Raw genomic sequence first — 23,672 nt, forward strand, 5'->3', positions numbered from 1 at the left:
TCACCTGTTATCCTCCTATTTCAGCCTCCCAAGTACTGAGATTACAGGCATGATTTACCACACCTGCCTTCCTTCTTTTCTTCCTAATCAAAGGTTCTTATCAAAGACTACAATTGTTAGAAAATATGTAATGCTTTTGTATTTCATTAAACATTTTTTATATTACTTCCAGAGGGAGACAAAAGAACTTTTCCTGCTGCTTTTGGGAATGAGTCAGGTGACGATTCAGCTGGATGTGGTGATAGCTCTTTACATACTCTTCAACTGGTGTTATGGAGGTAAAGTATTTTGCATCTCTGTCTCTACCTATTATTCCATGAATAGGAGATGAGTGGTTATAACTTTCAGGCATTTATCCAGGCATGGTGGTGCACGCTTATAATGCTACTACTTGGGAGGCTGAGACAGGAGGATTCCAGTTCTCATCCAGCCTCAGCTCTAAGGGGTATAGCTCAGAGGTAGAATGTCCCTGGTTTCCATCCTCAGTACTTCAAAAAATTTTTAAATTCAGGCATTCTGCTATGATCTCTGAAAAGTAAAAAAAAAAATTAGACTGGGAAAAGTTATATGTACATAAACAATATATGGAACAAAATTAAAATGGTCCAACCTCCCTCCAAATGCAGGATTTTTTTTCTCAAATACTACTGATGGTCAATATCTAAATCATATTAAGTAGTAGTATAGCCAGGCATGGTGACATATGCTTGTCATATGCTGAGACAGGAGGATCGTGGTTCGCAGACAGCCTCAGCTACTACTTGGTGAGACCCTGTTTCAAAATAAAGAATAAAAACTAGAACTGGGGGTGTAGCTCAGAGATAAAATTCCCCTGGGTTCCATCCCCAGTACCGGAAAAAAAAAAAAAAGATTTTGCTAAATTGCTGAGGATGGCCTCAAACCTGCAATCCTCCTGTCTCAGACTCCCAAGTACTGGAATTACAGGTGTGTGCCATCCATCCAGATGCATTGTCTTTTGATTCTGTAAAAATGACTTTACTCTTTTTTTCACCCTGTGGTGCTGGGGATCAAGCCCAAATCATCAAGCATACTAGGCAAGTGAGTTAAACCCCTACTGAGTATACCCCATGCCCAGTGAGTTTAAATAATTGAATTACGGTTGTAAAAATAATACATCCATTATGTAATTTTAAAACACTGGCATATACAATTTTATTATAAAAACATAAGGGTATTTTTGGTGATACTGGGGATGGAACCCTTCTACCTCTGGGCTATACTCCCAGACCTATTTTATATTTTTATTTGGAAACAGGGTCTCTTAAGCCAGCGAGGCTGGCTTCGAATCTGCGCAATCCTCCTGTCTCCGCCTCCCAAGCGCAGGGATTATAAGCGTGCGCCACCACGCCTGGCTAAAAACACAAGTTATTGTTAGTATCTTAGTGTGTTTCTCTTTAATTCACCCATCTATTTATTTCTAATATTGACCCTATATTTAATATGTTGTTTTGCAACTTGCTTTTTAATTTAGCAATATATTGTGAACATTTATTATTAAGTTAATGATGAGTTTTATGTGGTTACTAAGCACTAGATTTTTTTCACTTGCAAGAGTATGATTTTGTTCATTATGTTCATAATTTGCTGATGAAAGTAGCTTTTATCTAAAAAAAGAGAGATTGGTTGAATAACTATGGAATGAAATTTGAATTATACAGAGCTCAGTCCTATTTCTTTTTTTTTTTTTTTTTTAAATTTTATTTTATTGGTGCACTGTATTCATACATCATAGTGGGATACAAACTTTTGTAGACATACATGCACACATCGCCCAGTCAGCCCCCACCCGATCCCCACCCCATTCTCTCCCCATCCCTCCTTCCCATGCTTGGCTTAGTGGTTGACATCTAGTATTATAGCAATTTATCCAAAATTAAGAATGATAATCTCACATAACAGTTTCATTTGTCTGATACCAAGCTTTTGATGACTTAAAGATAACATTTCAATATTTCTTTTTACTTTCTTTCTTACCAGAGAATTTTTTTCCTATTTTTTTAGGTGAAACTAACATACATTTATTTATTTATTTATTTATTTTTCAGAAAAAAATCTATCCTAATATGGAATATGAATTCTAGATACCCAAAACGATCTTGAAAAAGAACAAAGCTAGCAGATATATATTTTCTGATTTCAAACCATATACAGCTACAATAATTGAAACAGTGTAGTACTATTCTAAAGGCAGATATATAGACCATTGGAGTTAAATACAAGCCTAGAGCTAAATTCTTCCCTATATTGTCAAGTTATTTTTGACAAGGTTTCCACGAACATTTGGTGGTGGAAATAATAATCTTTTAACTAAATATTGTTGAAAAATAATAATTACATGGAAAAGAATAAAATTGGACCTTTACCTAATCCCATATACAAGTATTAACTCAAAATAGATAAAAGACCTAAATATAAATCTTAAGACTATAAACTTTTAGGAGAAAATCTGGGTCATAAAACCTCACAACATTGAAATTGGCAGTGATTTCTTGGATATGATTTCAATGGCACAGGCAACAGAAGAATATACAAACTCCCTAAAAAATAAAAGAAAATATTGTATATCCAAAGACAATGTAAACAGAGTTAAAAGTTACTAATAGAATTGGATAAAATATTTCCAAATGCTATATCTGAAGGTATATTAATATTCCAACTAGAAATCCTAAAAATTAACAACAATAAAGGCAAACAATACCATTTAGAGATAGGTAACAGACTAACATAAATAATGAATCTCCACAGATAACCCATCTTAGTTGTCTGTTGGATGGAAAATCTTGTTTCTCTGGTTCTGGTGAGTGTTACCTATTTCTTCTTTGTAGTTAATCTCTTTGAGTATTTTCTCTAGCGCTGGTTTTGAAGACATAAATTCCTTCAGTTTCTCTTTGTCATGGAAGCTTCTTATTTCTCCATCTAATTTGATAGAAAGTTTTGCTGGATAGGAAATTTTTGGCTGGAAGTTGTTTTCTTTCAGAGTTTGGAATATGTTACTCCAAGCCCTTCTGGCTCTCATGACTTGGTTTGGGAAGTCTGGAGTGATTCTAATTGGTTTGCCTCTGAATGTCACTTGGCCCTTTGTTTTTGTTGCCTTTAAGATTCTCTGCTTGGCTTCCATATTGGTCATTTTGACAATTATATGGCGTGGGGATCCTCTTCTCCGATCCTGTCTAAAGGGAGTTCTATAAGTTTCCTGGATCTGTGTATCAACCTCTTGCTCTATATTTGGAAAATTTTCTGCTATTACTTCCTTGAAGAGATTGTTGATCCCTTTGGTATCACTTTCTTTTCCCTCCTCTATTCCAATTATTCTTAGGTTAGCTCTCTTAAGATGGGCCCATATTTCTTCAATGTCAGATTCCTGCTGTTGGATATTTTTTTCTAGATTAGAAACTATGCATTCATTTTTGGATTGCTCATCTTCTAAGAGCGAGATTCTGTTCCCCATGTGGTCTAATCGGTTGTTTGTGCTTTGAATTGAGGCCTTTACTTCATTAATTGCATCCTTTATCTCTTTTTGGCTCTCTCTGAGTTCTTTACGAAGCACCTCTATTATTTCTACAGTTATTTTCCTGATTTGATCTTCTAGAAATCTCTGATTTTCTGTTTTATCAGGTTCTGATGTTGTGGGGTTGTGCACATTCATTACTCCAGTGTTATTCCTCTTTCCCATGATTTCGGAGGTTTGTGCCTTCTCTGGGTTCTTCCCTTGGGTCACTATGGCTTCACTTAAGGTGCTCTGGATCTCGAGTCTGTATTATCTCAGACCCCACTACTCCTTTACTGGGTTGTATCACTGAGTCTCCGACCCAGAGAGTCGATAGAGGCTGCTTTAGACTATGGGGGATGCCAGGTTGCACGTTCTCCTATGGTGTGATATCTCTGCCACCACCACTCCCTCACTGGGTCAAGTCCCAGGAGGCCCAATACTGCGATTTCTCCTCTGTGGCCCGCAATTTGACTCACTGTTCTTGAGTACGCAGATGTAGCTGTACTGGACTCGGTGAATTCACTGCTGCTGCCGCCGCCGGTGGCAATATGGCGCCTCTGCCACGCCCTCGGCCATGAAGCTGGCGTATTTTTTCTTCTCTGGTTTTGATTTCCACTCTGAATCCCTGCAGCGTGTGCTGAGCTCAGCCACTGGGAGCTTTAAATGCTGTCTGCGCCGAAAGATCCCGCCTGGCTGTTCCGCAGCGGCTCTCCTGGCTTGCTGTAGCTGTCCGTTGAGTTCGCCGCTGCCGCCGGCAGTATGGCGCTGCTGCCGCGTCCTCGGGCGCGTGTGTCTCCTCTGTGGCCCTGAGCTCTGTTCTCAGTCTTCTTTCTCTCTGGAGCCTGGTGGGTTTTTTTTGTTTTTCTGGTGATGGTGTTTTCTGGCTATGAAAGGCGCTCTTTTTGTGGTAATGGAGATTGGTTGTTAGCGGGACTCTTAAGCCCCGCTTTTCTCGGTCGCCATCTTCCCGGAAGTCCCTATTTCTAATATTACCTTTGAAAAGTGGAGTAGCTTCATAATGCTCCATGTTAAAATAAGAGAACTAATCAGGAGTGGTGGCACATGCCTGTAATCCCAGTATGTGGACAGGAGGATCACAGGTTCAAGGCCAGCATCAGCAACTTAGTGAAACCTGTTTCAAAATTTAAAATAAAATAGGGCTGGGGGTGTAGCTCAGGGGTAAAATGCTCCTGGGTTCAATCCCCAGTAACACACACACACACACACACACACACACACACACACACACATGCACACACACACAATAGGACAACTAATTGTATTTGCTCTTTAAACAATTAGAGAAGCTTAGAGATGGACTCTAACTGGGTGTGGTGACACACACTTGTTATCCCAGTATATAAGAGGCAGACACAGGAGGATCACAGGTTCATAGCCAGCCTCAGCAACTGAGGGAGGCCCTCCAGTGAGACCTTGTTTCAAAATAAAAATAAAATTGGCTGGGGATTTAGCTCAGAGGTAGAATGCCCCTGGGTTCAATATCCAGTACCATACCCCCCCCCAAAAAAATTGACTCTAGTGTTGTGTCTAGAGCAATCATAGAGGCACATTGTAATAAATTAATCCTAAATTAATCCTAAATGTTTTTTCAATAGAAATTATTTAGTATAAAATAATAAATTTAAATAAAATTTTAAATGTAAGCTGGGCTTGGTGGCACATGCCTGTAACTCGAGAGGCTTAGACAGGAGGATGAAAGGTTTGAGGCCAACCTTGGCAACTTTGCAAGACCCTGTTTCAAAATAAAAAGGGCTGGGGGTGTAGTTCAGTAGTAAAGTGATCCTGGGTTTGATTCCCAGTACCACAGAAATAAATAAATAAATAAATAATAAAGTGCAATAGCACATTTGTTTGACTCTGGTTGCAATATTTCACATATGATTTATTATTTTATCTATTTCCTCCAGGAATTACAAATATAAAATGCTCTGGCCACGTCAGGGTAGAACCAGCCACAATTGTTAAGATGGGTATGAACATCTCTATATACTGCCAAGCAGCCATTAAGAACTGTGAACCGAGGAAACTTTATTTTTATAAAAATGGCATCAAAGAAAGCTTTCCCATCAGAAGGATTAATAAAACGACAGCTCAGCTCTGGTATAGAAACTTTCTGGAGCCACATGCCTCTGTCTACTGCACAGCAGAATGTCCTGGACACCTTCAAGAGACCTTGATATGTGGCAAAGACATATCTTCTGGATGTAAGTATTGGGGCACATGCAAGATGCAAGCACAATCTAGTTTGATTATTAAGCGATCATTGCCAAGCTTAACTAAAGACAGGGGCAGAAGACATAGTAGCTGATGCAAGTGTCTTCAGAGCCATGTCAGCAAACTAAGTGCTCAGGAGGCTGGTGGGACCTGGGAGAGAAGAAAGCAAATAGATGGCTTCCTGGGTGCAGTCACTGCCCAGATCCAACACTCCGGGGACCGGTGTGCCCAGATCTACTAACTCTCCAAAAGAAGGCAGAAATATGACTGCTTAATATGAACTCTCCACATTTGAAAAATATTGCGAATGTATTCCAAAAATGAATTTTCACTAGTCCGGTCAAGACAGGGCTTATGTGAAAGTTGGTGCTGTGAGATAGATTTATTCATTTATTTATTTAATCATTCATTCATTCATTGTGGCACTGTGATTGAATGATTCTACCACTGAGCTACATTTTAAAAATTTTTTCATTTTTAAAAATTTTCATTTTCACTTTTTAAAATTTTATTTTGAGAGAGGGGCTTCCTTAGTTACTGTGCACTGGTTTCAAACCTTCAATCCTCCTGTCTCAGTCTCCCGAAAACTGGGATTACAGATGTGTACCACAGTGCCTGGCTCCAGAAACACCTTTTTTATAGTCAGTATGAAACCCTGGAGCAGGACAAGAGGCCAGAAACATCTGATATTTCTGACACCTTCTGTTCATAGCAAGTGACACTGAATCTCTAGACATGGTCATAATATGAACTCTCTTTATCAAAACAATTCTTTTAGCTTGACACAGTGGGGCATACCTGTAATCCCCAGACTTGAAAGACTGAGACAGGAGGACCACAGGCTCAAGATTAGAGCGTGGTAACTTAGACCCTGTTTCAAAATTAAAAAAATAAAAATTAAAAGAGCTGAGAATGTAACTCAGAGCTCAGAGGAAGAATGACCCTGGGTTCAACCCCCAGTGTCACACACACACACACACACACACACACACACACACACACAAAGTTAACCTTAAAAATACGTGACAACTTCCATTTATGTACTCTGAAGGTGTTGACATCACTGCAGTAGCATGAGCGGCCTTGGATTTTGTTCTAATGTTATGAAGGTTCATTAAGTTCAGCCCTGGCTGAACCCAGAGGTCCATTCTCTATGGTACCTTTGCCCATTTCCCATGAAAAATAGCAGGCTTTGTGTCTTTGCTATGCTTTATTCCTCCATGCTATTGAGAATCAATCTGAGGTCTTGCTCCTCCTCCACCTCTGGACATCAGCTAACAAGAGCCCAGCAATGACGCAGTGCCCTGACCTCCATTGGGGCTGCCCGCAACGCTGAGGCTCCCTGGTTCTGTAATGAGGCCACTGTTCTACTTGGCTCTGGGCAGCTGGCCCTGAATGCCTCTGAAAAGAGAGCTATGAGACGAGGTAGAAAAGACCCAAGGAAGGAAAGGAGCAAGTTTTGGAGTCAAAGAATAAAGTCGGTAAATATATACCTTAAACTAACGCCTAAATGTGCCCTCGGATAGGGAAATTTAACCATAAGCAGATATCTGATGTAAGAAATCTCCTTAGCTTGTCCACATCCTCAGGAACCATAACCAATCTTCAATGTTTAAATACTCTAGTATCTATCCTGGGGGTATAGGAGTAGAGTGGAGACAATATATAATTTCTTTGGAGGTCAAAGAAGTAACTTCAAGAGTTGTAGAAACATGTTGTTAGTTTAAGCTAAAGAGGGAAACTGTAAAATAAATATGGCCTCTCTTAAAAGATAAATTTTCAACAATTTAGCTTTCAGCTTGTATTGGCTTTTATTTGCAATTCATGAAATGGGGCAGTAGCTCATTCTAGAAAACACATAGGTGCTCCACTGAGCATGATGGAACAGTTTGTTTTTGTAAGGTGGGAACAAGGAAACATGATAAAATGTGTGTGTAGGGGGAGCTGCTTACCATCATATCACTTTCCACGTGGTGCACAGTTGTAAGTACTGTACTTGGGAAGCTGAGACAGGAGAATTGCTGGTTCGAAGCCAGCCTCCAGAACTTAGCAGGACCCTCAGTCATTTAGAGAGACCATGTTTCAAAGTAAAAATTATAGGTCTGGGGGTGTATCTCAGAGGTAGAATGCCCCGGGGTTCAATCCCCATCATCACACACACAAACAAAAAAATTAAAAGAGAGGGGACTTCCTTACCATGCTTGCTCAAGTTGACTTGGCTTTTTCAAATTGAGTGTTGTGATCCTTCTGTTTGTAGGAAAAACTGATCTTTGTGTATATGTGTGTATGGGATGGGGGGTTGATCTGTCTCCTTAAATTTTCAGTTTGGTGTGTGTGTGTGTGTGTGTGTGTGTGTGTGTCTGTGTGTGTGTGTCTGTGTGTATTATTGGGAAAGGGTCTCACTAAGTTGCTGAGGGCCTCACTAAGTTGCTGCAATGATATTGAACCTGCGATCCTCCTGTTTCAGCCTCCAATATACAGGGATTACAGGCATGCACCACCAGCTTTCAGTTTGATTTGCCTTAGCACAAGCCCCTCCATGTTGGTTTGGACTGCTGGGGTCTAGCTCAGTCCCAAACAATGGCCACCTACAATTTCATTCAACACCTCCTTTCCCATGTTGCAGTGTGTGCGATTGATTACTCCTAATAGCCCTCCTGGTGTTGGCGGTGTGCCCCCCGACCCCAAATGCAACACCAGGCAGTGTTTCAGATGAGAGAATGCCCCACTTGCAGACAACCTATGAGAAACTCTTTCATCCTCTGCTAATGGCTGCTTACAAGGGGCATCAGTCTTTCTATTCATTAACTTGGGACTTGTCAGTTCTCACATACATCTCTGGTTATGAACATGAAAACGTAACTCCAAGGTAAGAATTCACTCAAACCTCTGAATGTGCTCTTGGGCTCTGTGTTCTTAGCAAACAAAATTTCCTATTTAAGTAGGTCAAAAAAAGGGGTTTTGAGGGTTTTTGTGGCATTCTCAAAAATCACATTGCTTTCACTGTGTGACTTTGATCACAGGATATTTGTCCTGTGAACTTGACTATGTCAATTTATCATCACTGTTTCAACAAAATGATACTATGCACTTTTTTTTAGACTGGAGAAAAATCATAAAAGGTAGAAGATAAATGAGTCATTGCTTTCCCTGAAAAGAAATCCAAATATATTTGCAAGTTTCTCTAATGTGTAATTTGTGAAACATAAACTATCACAATTTTCATTTTAAGTCATAATCTTAAACACTTAGATTCTCATCTGTGATGAAATGCACGCATAGTGTGGAAAATTAGTTCTAACAGGGACGCACTAGTCATAGGATTAAAACAGAGTAAGATACCCCTTATTCATTTTAAAATACAAAATTAAAATAAGCGATTGATAGTCACATTTCAGTTAATGGTTTATTTAAAATTTTAAGTATCTTTGACTTAACTTTTTGCCTTCTTTGACTTCTCTTTATAGTGATGAAAGCAGATTTGTTATCCAATGAAAGTCCAAGAACACTCATCTTTAATATTGCTATTAAGTATGTATCGTTACTGCATGATTAGGGTGGCCTGCGCCCTCCTTAAGTAAGGAACTGCTGTGAGATCTTTGCCAGAGATATCACACTTCTCATCACTTTACTACTTGTTATCATCTTACTAATCAAGCTACTCAATTCATGTGGTTACTATGCACCTAAATTTTACTAAATGCTAGAAATGCACAGAGGAGGGAATCACAGATTCCGTTTTCAAGAACCTCTTAGAAAATGATCCTTGGCTAGACTTTGAATTAATTAAAATCCTGGTCTGTGATCTCTGAGTGTCCCAATCATAGAAGAAGGGTGGGCTTGTTTGGAAAAAGCAAAAATGTAGGTCCCTCCTTGTATATTTGAGGGTACTATCTAGTATCTGGTTGTACTGCAGGATTTTATTCTTGGTCATTGCATGGCCTGGCAATGAGGTCTACCAACAAGCAGGTGTGGCTCTCTTAATCATACTCATAAGCCATCTATCCATCACATCACATTAACAAATATGATGCTTATTGGATATGTGTAGAGTTATCTTTTTGTCTTTTGCCAAATTAATTAACCATCAGGAATTTATAATTCTGAGCCTTCCCTAAACATAGCTAAAAAGATTGACATTTGTCAATGATACTTTCTATCTGAAACCAGAGGGGAAAAACTTCAGCACAAATTATTGTAATTATTATTACTATAATAATAACTACAAATTATTGTAAAAGTCATATTGCAATTAATGTCCAAAACAATTTAAATTTGTTTCCATATCTACCTCCTTCAAAACTTAAAAAAAAACTTAAATATTAAGTTTTCTCTGGTTGGATCCAAATTTTTTCCCATTGTAACTCAATGCTATAATTCACCAAAAAGTTAAAGTACTTTAAGTTTGCTCTTTACTGTTTTTTTTTTTTTTTTTTTTTTTGGTGGTACTGTGGTTCCTGGAAACTCTTCTACCTCCAAGCTACACTCCCAGATCTATTTTATATTTCATTTGGAAACAGGGTCTCTTAAGCCAGAGAGGCTTGCTTAGAACCTATGCCATCCTCCTGTCTCCGCCTCCCAAGTGTAGGGATTACAAGTGTACGCCACTACGCCTGGCCTCTTTACTGTTTTAAAATAGCTTTTTGGCCAGGCGTGGTGGCGCATGCTTGTAATCCCCACACGTGGGAGGTGGAGACAGGAGGATCATGCAGGTTTGAAGCCAGCCACGCTGGCTTAAGAGACCCTGTTTCCAAATAAAAATATAAAATAGGTCTGGGAGCGTAGCCTGGAGGTAGAAGGGCTTCCAGGAACCCCAGTACCACCAAAAAAAAAAAAAAAAAAAAGAAAGCTTTTTGTGTGTGGTACAGGAGATGGAACCCAGCAGCATTCTACCTCCAAGCTACACCCACCAGCCCTGTTTTTTTGTTCTTTATTTTGAAACAAGGTCTCACTGAGTGGCAAAGGACCTCACAAGTAGCCGAGGCTGCCCTCGAACCATGATCCTCCTGTCTCAGCCTCTCAAATGCTAGGATTACAAGTGTGTGCCACCACCCCTGGCTGAAATAGCATTTAATTATAAAATCACTTGCAGTTAATATAGAACATTAAAAAATTAGATCAGTAAATAACACCATCATTTTCATAATTCCATAATTTTATCAATAACATCTTTCCTTAATGATCTGGAACATGTCTTTAAGTTTTAGTCTCTCTCTTTTTCTCTTTCATGGAATCACTATATTAAATATTCTACAATATGCTTTTTTAAACTTTATTATACAGTAACCTCTTAATAAACATATTTCTAAATTCTTCCAAAGGCAAGGCCCTTAAATTGTCTCCTATATTTTTTTTGTGTGTGTGGTACTGGGAATGGAACCCAGGGACATTCACCTCTGAGCTACACCCCCTGCTCTATTTTTTATTCTTTATTTTGAAACAGGGTCTCACTGAGTTGCAAAGGGCCTCACTAAGTATTAACTGAGGCTTTCCAGGAACCATGATCTTCCTGTCTCAGCCTCCCAAATGCTGGGATTACAAGCATGTGTCACCATGCCCAGCCCTCCTACATTATTTTTGATGTATTAAGAGCACATTATAGTTTATTTAACTTTGTGTTGGAATATTAAGGCAGTTTATAATTTTTTCATTATTATTAACAACACTTTAAGGGCACAGTCTTTTAGCCAAATATTTTTATTCTTATTTGTTTAATATTTATTATTTATTTATTTATTGTGGTACTGGCAATTGAACCCAAAGGCATTCTACCTCCAAACTACACCCCCAAACCAATTTTATTTTTTTATTTGTAAACAGGTGTCACTAGGTTGCTGAGACAGTTTGCAGGTGAAATGAAAAAGTATATTGAATTTAAATCTTGGAGTGTAAATTGCTGAGACTGTCCTCGAACTTTCAATCCTCCTGTCTCGGCCTCTCAAGTACTAGTATCACAGTCATGTGCCACCAAGACTGGATTAAATATTTCTATATGTATATGAACATTTCATTAAGGATGCATTCCTAATTAGTACTCTTACATACATACCACAAAAGATTGTGATATGTAAAGTGCCCTCCATAAGTGTGCCAATTTTGCACTCTTACCAGAAATATGTTAAAGGATTGTGTTGGGCCCATTCCAACTCTGTGTGTATGTTACCATCTTTCAGAATCTCTGCCCATTTGATAGATCTAAATGATATCAATGATCTAATAATACCTATCATTGTAGTGTGTGTGTGTGTGTGTGTGTGTGTGTGTGTGTGTGTGTGTATTCCTGAAGATTGAACCCAGGAGCATTCTACCTCTGAACTATACCCCCAGTCCTATTTTATTTTGTTTTATTTTGAAACAAGGTCTTGCTAAGTTGCAGAGAGCCTCACTAACTAGCTGAGGCTAGACCTTGAACCTGCAATCCTCCCGTCTCATTCTCCCAATTACTGGGATTATAGGTATGTGCTACCACACTTGGTTATCACTATTGTTTTGATTTGAAATGAGGATAGAATCTATACTTTTTATTATTTTACAATTAATATTCTTCAAAGACAGTTTTCAGATGAAATGAAAAAGTATATTGAATTTAAATCTTGGGGTGTAACTTCAGGTGCATAAATGTCCTTACCTTTATTCTTTATGATCCCTCATTCTTCCATTTGTCTTGTGAATCTCTGAGTAGTCAAATACCCCAGACAGTATTTCCCCTGTAGAAATAAGCCTAGAGAGCCAGGTGTGGTGGTGCACGCTTGTAATCCCAGCATTTGGGAGGCCAAGACCAGAAGATCGTGGTTCACGGACAGCCTCAGGTACTTAGTGAGGCCCTCTGCAATTTAGTGAGACCTCATTTCAAAATAAAGAATAAAAACTAGGACAGGGGGTATAGCTTGGAGGTCGAATGACCCTGGGTTCCATCCCCAGACCTGCAAAACGAAAAAGAAGGAGGAGGAGGAGGAGGAGGAGGAGGAGGAGGAGGAGGAGGAGGAGGAGGAGAAGGAGAAGGAGAAGGAGAAGGACTAAAAAATAGGGCTGAGGGTATAGCTTGGAGGTATAGTGTCCCTGGGTTCCATCCTCAGTACCACAAAAAAAAAAAAAAAATTAAAAAAAGAAAAGTGGGTATATGATTAAAAATTATTTCCATACTTCCTGTTTTGTCTTGATCCTAGTTACCTGTTATTGAATGACATGATTCTATAGTCGCTAGGTACTCATGGGTTTCAGAGACCCCCAGGACTTCACAGTACCATCAGAACTGTCCTCTTTTCCCATCTCATATGTTTTGTTTTTCCCTGTGTTGGCTCCATTCTTAACTGGACTAACGACAGGTAGGAAGACTGCCTCACCACGGCAAGGAGAAAGCCACCTGGAACTCCCAGCTTGGATGCTACGCAGAGACAGCAATCTTAGGGGGGAAGGATGGGCCTATTTTATAATGGCTCAAAAAAAAAAGTTCCTTGGAGAATTCTGATTGATTAACTTTGAATCCCGCACTCATTGCCAAAGGAAATTCTTGGATTAGTCAGCCTGAGTTAAGGGTACACTTCTGTGTAGGGCCTACCTACCACAGCCCTTGGGGTGGGATGTGGTGGGGGAGGTTTGGCTGAGGGATTAGGGGGATGCCAGTTCTCAAAGGGGAAAGATGTTAGCAGACAAAAAGTAACGATGTGTTCTGTAATAAGGCTGCCAGGAGGAAGAGCTGGACAGGGTTGGGGTGGGAGAGCGCGTGGGAGAGAAAGCCTTGAAATAGAATTCTATGAATACCAAACTTTAAAAAAAAGTCTTTTTGATGTGGTGGCAGTGGTAAAATGTAGATATATAAAACACATATTTTAACATGTTTAAGTGTACAGTGAAGTGGCATTAAGTAAATTCGTATTAGTGGGGCACGGTGACACACGCTTGTAATACCAAGACTTGGGAGGCTGAGACAAGAGGATTGCAGGTTAGTGAAAGGCAAGGCACGCTTGCAATCTCAGTACTTGGGAGTCTGAGACAAGAGGATCGCAGGTTCACGGCCAGCCTGAGCTACATAGTGAGACCCTCTGCAACCTGTTTCAAAATAAAGAATAAGAAATAGGGCTGGGGGTATAGCTCAGAGATAAAATGCCCCTGGGTTTAATCCCTGATATCACAAGAAAGAAAAGAAAAGAAAAAGTATATTCATATTGTGCAACCAAACAAATCACTCTTCAGAACTATTCTCTTCGTCTCCGTGTGTGTGTGTGTGTGTGTGTGTGTGTGTGTGTGTGTGTGTGTATCTGTGTTACAGGAGATTGAACCCAGGGGAATTCTACCTCCAAGTTTTACCCCAAGCCCTTTCTCTTCTTTGTTTTGAAACAGAGTCTTGCTAAGTTGCTAGGAGTCTTGTTACCTGCTTAAGCTATCCTTAAACTTCCAAGAACTGGGATTACAGGTGTGTGCCATCATGTCAGGCAGAATAATGGGCTCACTTATTTATTTATTTATTTATTTATTTATTTATTTATTTATTTATTTATTTATTTTAAATGGTATACATTTAAACTGTGCTTGGTACCCTCTCCTTCCCTTTTATCCTTTCCCCCTCCCAACAGTGAGTGTCCAGGTTAACCATGCTATATTCATTCTTTTACACATATTAGGATGTAACTCCTCCATTAATCAACCTCAGCCTTCTTCCTCTCCTATCCTTCCATTCTAGTTTTGCTGGGATTTCCCCTCCATCATCTGGAGTCCCTCTGGTATCCCTAATGCTCCCTAGTTTGGACATATTAAAGAAAACATATGTCCTTTCTCTTTCTGTGCTTGGCTAATCTCATTTAACATAATGTTCTCCAGATCTTTCTATCTTCTTGCGAATGACATGATTTTGTTTTTCTTTATAGCTGAATAGAATTCCATTGTGTGTATTTTTCATAATTTTGCTATCCATTCTTCTGTTGATGGAGACCTGGGTTGGTTTCATATTTTGGCTATTACGAATTGTGCTGCTATGAACATAGGTATGCATATGTTACTGTAGTTCTCTGATTTCAACCCCTTTGGAAAGATACCCAGGAGCAGTAGAGCTGGATCATATGGTGGATCTATTCCCAGTTTTCTAAGGAATCTCCATACCAATCTCCATAGTGACTGAACTAGTTTGCACTCCCACCAACAGTGTAAAAGAGTTCCTCTTTCCCCACATCCTCACCAACATTTGTTGTTATTTGATTTCTTTATGCTTGGCACTCTGATTGGGGTTAGATGGAATCTCAGCATAGTTTTGATTTGCATCTCCCTGATGGATAATGATGTAGAACATCTTTTCATGTATGTATTGGCCATTTGTATCTCTTCTTTTGTGAAATGTCTATTTAGTTCAGTTGTCCATTTCTTGATTGGATTGTTTGTTTTGCTAATGTAGAGTCTTTTGAGCTCTTTGTATATTCTGGATATTAGCCTACTAGCAGAGTAGTGGCTGGTAAAGATCTTCTCCCATTCCGTAGGCTTTCTCTTTAGGTTCTTGATGGTTTCCTTTGATGAGAAGAAACTTTTTAGTTAGATGCCATTCCACTTGTTAATTCTTGCTTTAATTTTCTGCACTTTGGAGGTCTTGTTGAGAAAGTATTGCCTGTGTCTATATGTTGTAGTGTTGAGCCTATGCCCTCCTCTAATAACTTCACAGTCTCAGGTCTAATTTATAAGTTTTTGATCCATCTCGAGTTGATTCCTGTGCATGGTGAGAGGTAAGGATTTAGTTCCATCTTTCTACAAATGGATAGCCAGTTCTCCCAGCACCATTTGTTAAAAAGGCTGTCTTTTCTCCATCATATGAGTTTGGCCTCTTTGTCAAAGATTAATTGACTATAGGTGTGTGGGTTTGTTTCTGTATCTTCTATTCTGTTCCACTAGTCAGTATGCCTGTTTCTGTGCCAACACCATGCTATTTTTCTACTATTGATCTATAGTATAATTTGAAGTCTGGGATTGTGATGCCTCCTGCATGGTTCTTATTGCTGAGAATTGCTTTGGCTATTAATGGGCTCTTTTGAAATGTTTCACTCTTAAGAAGAGAAAAAAGAAACAGTGATAGTTGAGGGGAGACAGAATTGAGGAAGAGACTCGTGTAGGGGGCAGGAGGTTGGGAGGAACTTGACCTTGTTAGTATCCCCAGAGGAGTGGAGACTATAGCATAGGAAGAGGGAGGAACAATATTTGATGACAAATGGGCTGCAAAGGCGAGGTGGTCAGGATGGACTAAAGAGCAGAGAGGTGCTTGGTGCAGATTGGCTTCATTTCGGAAATACAATCAACAGTGTATCAACTAACTACTTTGCAAAGAGCCTCATGCTTCTTGTCCTGGTTCCTAAGAAGTATGTTTTGTTTCAGATCCACCAGATGCTCCCGAGGAGCTCACCTGTGTCATTTATGAATATTCAGGCAACATAACTTGTACTTGGAAGACTGGGAAGCTCACCTACATAGACACTAAGTATGTGTTGCACCTGAAGAGGTAGGTTCCTGTCAGGGGGATTCACACACACAGTTCCACTCCATCCAGCCTGGACTCTGCTGCTAGCGAGACGCAAGGAACCAGCTTCAGCAGGATGTGGCAGCTCATCTGCTTTTCAGATATTTTCCTCATGCCCTAAAGAAACCCTATGTCCTTTAACAGTCACTTCCTATTTCTCCACTACTCTCCCAGCTTCTGGCAACTACTATCTGCTTTCTGTTTTTCTGGATTTACTTATATTCTGGGCGCTTCATATAAAAGGAATCATACCATGAGTGGTCTGTAGTGACTGACTTCTTTCACTTAGCATACCGATTTCAAGGTCTATCCATTGTGTAGTACTTATCGGTACTTCAGTCCTTTTTTATGGCTGAATAATGTTACATTCTATGGATATGATATCATTGTGTTTAACCACTCTTTAGATGATGGACATTTGGGTTATTTCTACCTTTTGTCTGTGTGGAAAATTCTTATGTTAACATTTGTGTACAAGTTTTTCGGTAGACATACGTTTTAATTTCTCTTGGACATATAATTAGAAATTGAACTGCTAAGTCATATGATAATTGCCTGTTTAACCCTTTGAGGAACTTCCATAATGTTTTCCAAAGCAGCTGTACCATTTTATACTCTAACAGTGTATGGGAGGATTGAATAGCTTGATTTTTTTGCCAACACTTCTTATTATATTGTTGGCTTTTGTATCCTTGTGGGTATGGGCTAATTCTTATAAGAAGGCAAATTGTAGAAAATGGCTTGCATAATGCCGGGCGTGGTGGCGCACGCTTGTAATCCCCGCGCTTGGGAGGCGGAGACAGGAGGATCGCGCAGGTTCGAAGCCAGCCACGCGTGCTGGCTTAGGAGAGACCCTGTTTCTAAATAAAAATATAAAAATAGGTCTGGGAGTGTAGCCCAGAGGTAGAAGGGCTTCCAGGAACCCCAGTACCACCAAAAAAAAAAAAAAAAAAAAAAAGAAAATGGCTTGCATATAGGACATGCTTAGAAACAACAACAAGGGATATCTTAGTTCATTCATGCTTTTATAGCAAAATGCCTTAGACCGGCTCAATTATAAAGAATAGAAATAGACTGCCTGGAGTTCTAGAGGCCAGGTAGTTCAAGATCAAGGTCCTGGCAGATTTGGTGTCTGGCAAGGTTTATAGATGATGTCTTCTCTGTGATATCTCATAAATGATGTCTTCTCTGTATCTTCAAACTTTCTAAGGGCACAAAAACCATTCATGACGTGTAGCCTCATGACTTAATCACCGTCCAAAGGCCAAGCCTCTTAATGCCATTGCATTGGAGGTTTCTGCATATGAACTGAGGAGGTGGCACCAACATTCAGACCTTGGCAAAAGGCACTAGAATATTATGGTGACACTACTAACTGCATAGGCTTGTGTCATTTGTTCTTACATAGAACCTGGCTGATGAGGGAGAGGGGAAGATTAATGTAAAACCACAAAATAATAATTTATAGGACATTATAAATGATAACTTTATTTACATTATTTTCATGTTATATAGTAATTTGGGACAAGTGTAGAAAGAGATGCTTAATGTACTCTAGTAAGGAAGACTAATTTCTTAGCTATTATACATATGTCAGTAATAAATTTATTCATTCATTCAAACTAGAATATAAGCTAAATTTTGTTTGCTTATTTAACTGCTGGATTAGTTGGACTTAGAATGTGGATTTCTTCCTAAGAAGTGCTCAATATATATTTATGAGTTGATTACTCTATGTAATAGCTAGAAATAGACATTTGTTGTACTTCCTCCTGAATAGTCAAGTAAAAAATAATACAAAGTCACGTATATTTTAAAAATTGTTTATTCTATTGCCTTTCCAAAAATCCAACAGCACAGATTGAACATCTCTAATCAGAAAATCTAAAATCCAAAATGTTCCGAAATTGGAAACTTTCAAAATTCTAACATGATGTCACAGGTGAAAAATTCTATGCCATGAAACTTTGTTTCATGCACAAAATTATTACCTTCAGGTCAATACACAGGTTTTTATGAAACATAAGTCAATTTCATGTTTAGACTTGGGTCCCATATCCAAGATATCTTATTATGTATATGCAACTGGTCCAAAGTCTGGAAATAAAATAAATCTAACACTTTTGGTCCTAAGCATTTTGGATAAGGGTTGCTTATCCCATAAGCTATAGCTAAACTCAGGATTGATTAGTGAGATTTCATCATATTTTAAAGAATGTGAAAGATTATCATCAAGATGAATTTTCTAACATCTTCAAAGCATGAGTTCCTGTAAGCCTGGGCAAACTAGAAAAGGAAACATCTTCTAATTAATAAAAAACAAACTCATGAGTTGAAAACAGTTAGAGAAAGAAAAATTCAATGTCTCTGACAAACTACCAGGAAGGTATTTTTTCTCAAGGAAAAGTTGACTTAAATTGACTGCTGTGGTTGAGGTAATGAGTGTAGTACCAGGCTGAGTCCCTGCCAGATCCTGGGTTATTAGAGTATTTTCCACTTTGGCACATAAAGAATCATCGGCACTGGCACGGTTTCACTTCCAACTCATGTGGTTTTGAGTTCCAGTAAGATCATGTAAACAGAGGAGCTGCCACCCAAGCCACCCACTTGTTTCACCAGTGTCCAAAAGGTGGGGATCCCTTATGGCAGCTTGGGGGCCATCAGGGGCCTTTTGGTGCTGGTTAAAGGGCCCTGTGTTCAATCCTCAGTACCAAAAAAAAAAAAAAGCTACAAAAAATAATGAGTCCGTTGCCAAAGCCAGTGGCCCGTTCTCATCCTCACCCTACTTGTCAGTAGCATGTGCTATCAAGAGTGTTCACCTGGGCTCTTCCCTGTGCTCCTTGGCCCCGCAGCACGACACCCTTTCACTTCTTTTCCCAGCTTCCTGGCTGCCTTTGTTCCGTTGCTTCTGCCGATTCCTCTTCATTTCTAGTAAAGTGATAAAGACCCAGAGCTTGGTCCTAGGACGTCTCCTTATCTTTACCTAAATGTTTGAACCATCTCCCCCAAATTATGGCATAAAACTCCCCAATTTATATATCCAATCCAAACATCTCTCCTGGGCTCTAGCATCCATATCCCTCAATGCTTCTGCATAGCTATCCAAAATTAATTTCACAGTTAACGTTTCTCAAAGCAAACACATTTCCTCTCCCTAGACTTGCTTTTCCCATATCTGTACCACAACTCTTCTTAGCATTATTTCAGGTCAAAATCACTGGAGTCTGCCCAGATTCCTCTCTATCATTTCTTTTGTCCAATTGAACACCAAAACCTTTTGGTTTTATCTTTTTAAAATTTGGACTCTTGTCACCACCTATACTGCAGACCCGGGCCAAGATGCATCATGTCTCACCTGGGCAGTATGAAAGCTTCCTAATCAGCTCCCTAGTCTCCTGTTTTGCCCCCTTATGGTCCCTTTAGTACTGATTTTAAGCCCAAAGGCTGCGTTCTCTCTCCCTCCAGGAACTGTGGAGCTAATGATAAGAACAAGTACCATTGAGCCCTAGAGGAGACTTGTATTCTTGGCCAAGAATCAAGTAGGAGACAAACTCCTCAGAGTTCAGAAGGTTATAGACATAGGGGGAAAGAAATAAGGGTGAATAGTAAGCTAATAAAGGGGAAGAATATTTATATCTTTTATTATAATGAGATTAGATATTGTCTGGTAGTCATTCTGGCAACCATAGTAGATCCAACGTGAAGGGGAAATTCTGGCCTCTGGGCATCCTGTCTCCAAAGACAAGCTTGGGGTGGGATAAAAACTCAGCAGGGCCACTCAGGGAGTAGAGAGCAGGGTGGGGTAACACTTTATTCACAAGTGGTCAGAGCAGTCCTTTTATAGCATCTCAGATATCAGTTGCCCCTCTGCCTCAAATGTCCCATTTCATATGGAGTGATACCAAAGGCAGAGTACATCAATGATACTCCATGCCTTCAAAATCCATCTTGATGGGAACTCAGTTCTCAACTCGAATCCCTATCCATCTCCCTCCTAGAAGCCTAACTGACCTCTTGGCTGTTGTTGGAACAGGCCAAGCCAGATCCTGCCTCTGGGCCTTTGTGCAACACCTAAAATGCCCCTCCTCCAGAGAGTCACAGGGTTTATTCCTTTACTGCTCTAATGTTACCTTTTCAGCTAGACCTTATTTCATCTCCCTATAAATAAACCAACCAACATATAAATATATACCCCTACTCCCAGAACTTTTTGACTCCTTTATTCTGCTTTATTTGTCTTCTAGACATTTATCACCACAGGACATTGTACCTCTGAGCTACACCCCTAGGCTGATTTTATTTCTTATCTGTAAACAGGACCTCACTAAATTGTTGAGGCTGGTTTTGAATCTGTGATCCTCCTGTCTTGACCTCCCAAGTACTGGGATTACAGGCATGTGCCACCATACCTGCCATGACCTATGTTTTTAAAATTTTTGACTAGGTACAAATTGTTGTTTCCAAGACCCCCTCCTCAGGTTTGGTTAATTTCTTAGAGAAACAGAGCCAGGGAAACACTTTACTTAAACTTCCTATCTAGTACAAAGTATGTTGCTAAGGAGACAGATGAATCGCTAAATGGAAGAGACATATAGATCGTGGAAGTTCTAGCATTGTCTACTGGTTATGTATTCAACCTTCTACCCCTCCCTCTTCCCCATTGGTGGGAGGTGTGGATGAGGATTGGAAGTTCTAACCCTTAGTACTCCTGCAACCAGCCCCACCCTGAGGCTGCCCAGGAGCACCCTCACCAGGCCTCTCATCAGCATATGGAGAGATACCATTTTGGAGAGCCCAAGGCCTTTGGGAGCTATGGTCCAAGAACCAAGCAGAGACAAATAGACACAGTATTTCTAATGCAAGTTATATGTAAAGATATCCCTAAGTATAGTAATTATTACTGAGTTCTTCCACTAAAATAATGTTTATTGGTCTAGGTACTAATATGGGGAGACTTTAAAAGCAGAGTTAAATTACCTAGTACTATAGTGAAGGTTGATCTGAGAATATATTTCTACTTTGACGTAAGGCCCCAATATGTGTGGTAAAAGAGTTAGCCACAAACCAATTGAGAACACGTCTGTGGTTTTCTCTAACTGGAAAATATTCAAAGACGCCCCACTTACCTCTTACCCTCGTTGCCATTTTCTTCCTTTCACATTTGAATTCTTAGTGTAATGTTAACAAGGCTTCTAATAAGTTCTCTGTTAGCATATTTTCCCTCTAATTTCAGAAAGAACATAAGGCAGTAATAGTAACATCTAAATTTAATGTTATAATTTAACCTTAAGTACAAGCAATATTAATGAAATACAACAAATTAAAAGTCTCATTTGTATTCATAACATTGATATGCCATAGATATCCTTTAATTTATAATATTACTTTTTTGTTTAACGAATCCTGTATCATGTGTGAAGCCACCTGCTCCTTGCCTTCTTACCACATTTACTCATAACAAAGACAGTAATGCTAACATTCTCATTTTTCAGATGAGTAGGCTGAACTACACAGAGGTTAAGTGACTTGCCCAAAGCCCCATGTCTTCTCTAGGGGACCACCTGGCACCTGAACTTAGGTCTGTCTCTAAAACTCAGCCCTGTGCTTTTAGACCCAGGAAATGTCTTTCTTGCCCCTTGTGGTGCTCATGGCTGTCTCATTGCTGGTGTGAGGAAGCAGGCAGTACCAGAAATGCACTGGGATGAGAAACCTGGGGGAAACAAGAATAATTGTCACACCCGCATGTATGTGCTCCTCCCCATACCCCAGCGACTGCCAGCCTGGGAGAGGCTCCTCACATGCCGAGGCTGTCTTGCTCTGGTAGAAGCTAAACAGATAGGTAAATTAGATAGATGGGCAGATGGATTGTTAGATAGATGAAAGATAGGTAGGTGGTAGATAGATAGATAGATAGATAGATAGATAGATAGAAGACAGGTAGATGATAGATAATAGATGGATAGATAGATATAGATGGATGATAGATAATATAAGGATGATAGATATGCATGGAGAGAGATATATAGTTTCTGAAGTTTTTGGGGAGGAGATATTAGGGATTAGGGGCATTCTACCCCTAAGCTAAACTCCTAGCCCCATCCCTTTATTTTGAAACACTAAATTGCTGAGAGTCTCACTAAATTGCTGAGGCTGGCTTTGAACCTGCAATCCTCCTGTCTCAGCCTCCCAAGTACAGGGATTACAAGTGAGCACCACACCCAGCTCATTTCTGTAGTATTTTAATTCATGCATGAATTTATTGGTTGGTAGCCTAAGATCGGTTCCTTTTCTGTGTCTCAGCAAGCATGCTCCTTGAATTCCAAATGCTGTCAATGGCTGTAGGTTCTAGTCTTGGCAGGAAGAGTGTGGAGCTGGAGAATTTGGTGAGTTGTTGAATAGGCACACAGAGGTAGATTGACCTCGAGTGGAATCCTGGGGATGAGATAACAGTGACTTTTAAGCTCAACTTTCCCATAAATCTTATCAAGCTAGACACCTGAGACAGAGTCAGTGGTGTTAGATACGGAAATCAGGTCAGAGCTGCCACAGAGACTCAAACACCATAATTTGATCCATACAAAGAGTTTACACAGAGCCAGGCGTGGTGTTGCACGCTTGTAATCCCAGCATTCAGGAGGCTGAAACCGGAGGATCGCAGTTTTTTTTTTGTTTGTTTTGTTTTGTTTTTTTGTGGGTCTGGGGATGGAACCCAGGGGCATTTGACCTCCGAGCTACACCCCCTGCCCTATTTTTTATTTTTTATTTTGTAACCGGGTCTCACTGAGTTGCAGAGGGCCTCACTAAGTAGCTGAGGCTGTCCGCAAACCGCGATCCTCAAGGTCTCAGCCTCCCGAATGCTGGGATTACAAGCGTGCGCCACCACGCCCGGCTAGCAGTTTGCAGAGTCTCAGCTACTTAGTGAGGCCCTGTTTCAAAATAGAGAATAAAAATAGGACGGGGGTGTGGCTCAGAGGTCAAATGCCTGTGGGTTCCATCCCCAGACCCGCAAAAACAAAAAACAAAACAACAACAACAAAAAAAAAAACCAAAGAACTTATGCAGAACCTCTGATCAAGAATGACTTATAAATTTGTAAAGCATTTCCATTTGTTTAAAAAATGAGAATTTAGGGTACTTGTCATTTCACTGTTCAAATTCCAAGGTTGTTTTCCCTCTAATATATTTATAGCAAGTTAAACTTCACAATGCAACACTATTAACGTAGGAGTCTACAAATAATATACCAAGTGGGAATATAAGGCCTGAACCATTGCCAAAGCCATCAAAATAGAAAGATAAAGTAAGAAAATTTTATATATGTTGGACATTGAACCCAGGGCATTCTACCTTTAAGCTATAGCCCCAGCCCTTTTATTTTTTATTTTTATTATTTATTTATTTATTTATTTATTTATTTAGTGTGTGTGTGTGTGT

General features: G+C 39.7%; 1 protein-coding gene across 1 annotated transcript in view; it reads left to right on the plus strand.

Annotated features, from left to right (window-relative positions):
* Positions 1-208: 208 nt before the first annotated feature.
* Positions 209-23,672, plus strand: part of IL23R (interleukin 23 receptor) — a gene marked incomplete at both ends in the record, with an annotated part of 66,954 nt that continues 43,490 nt past the window's right edge. The window contains 3 exons of the mRNA XM_080693140.1: positions 209-278; positions 5,440-5,736; positions 16,097-16,220. Coding sequence (XP_080549266.1) covers positions 209-278; positions 5,440-5,736; positions 16,097-16,220 — 491 coding nt within the window. The remainder of the gene's footprint in view (positions 279-5,439; positions 5,737-16,096; positions 16,221-23,672) is intronic.

Source organism: Muscardinus avellanarius (assembly GCF_963383645.1).
Source record: "Muscardinus avellanarius genome assembly, chromosome: 3".
In the NCBI taxonomy this organism is placed as follows: Eukaryota; Metazoa; Chordata; class Mammalia; order Rodentia; family Gliridae; genus Muscardinus; species Muscardinus avellanarius.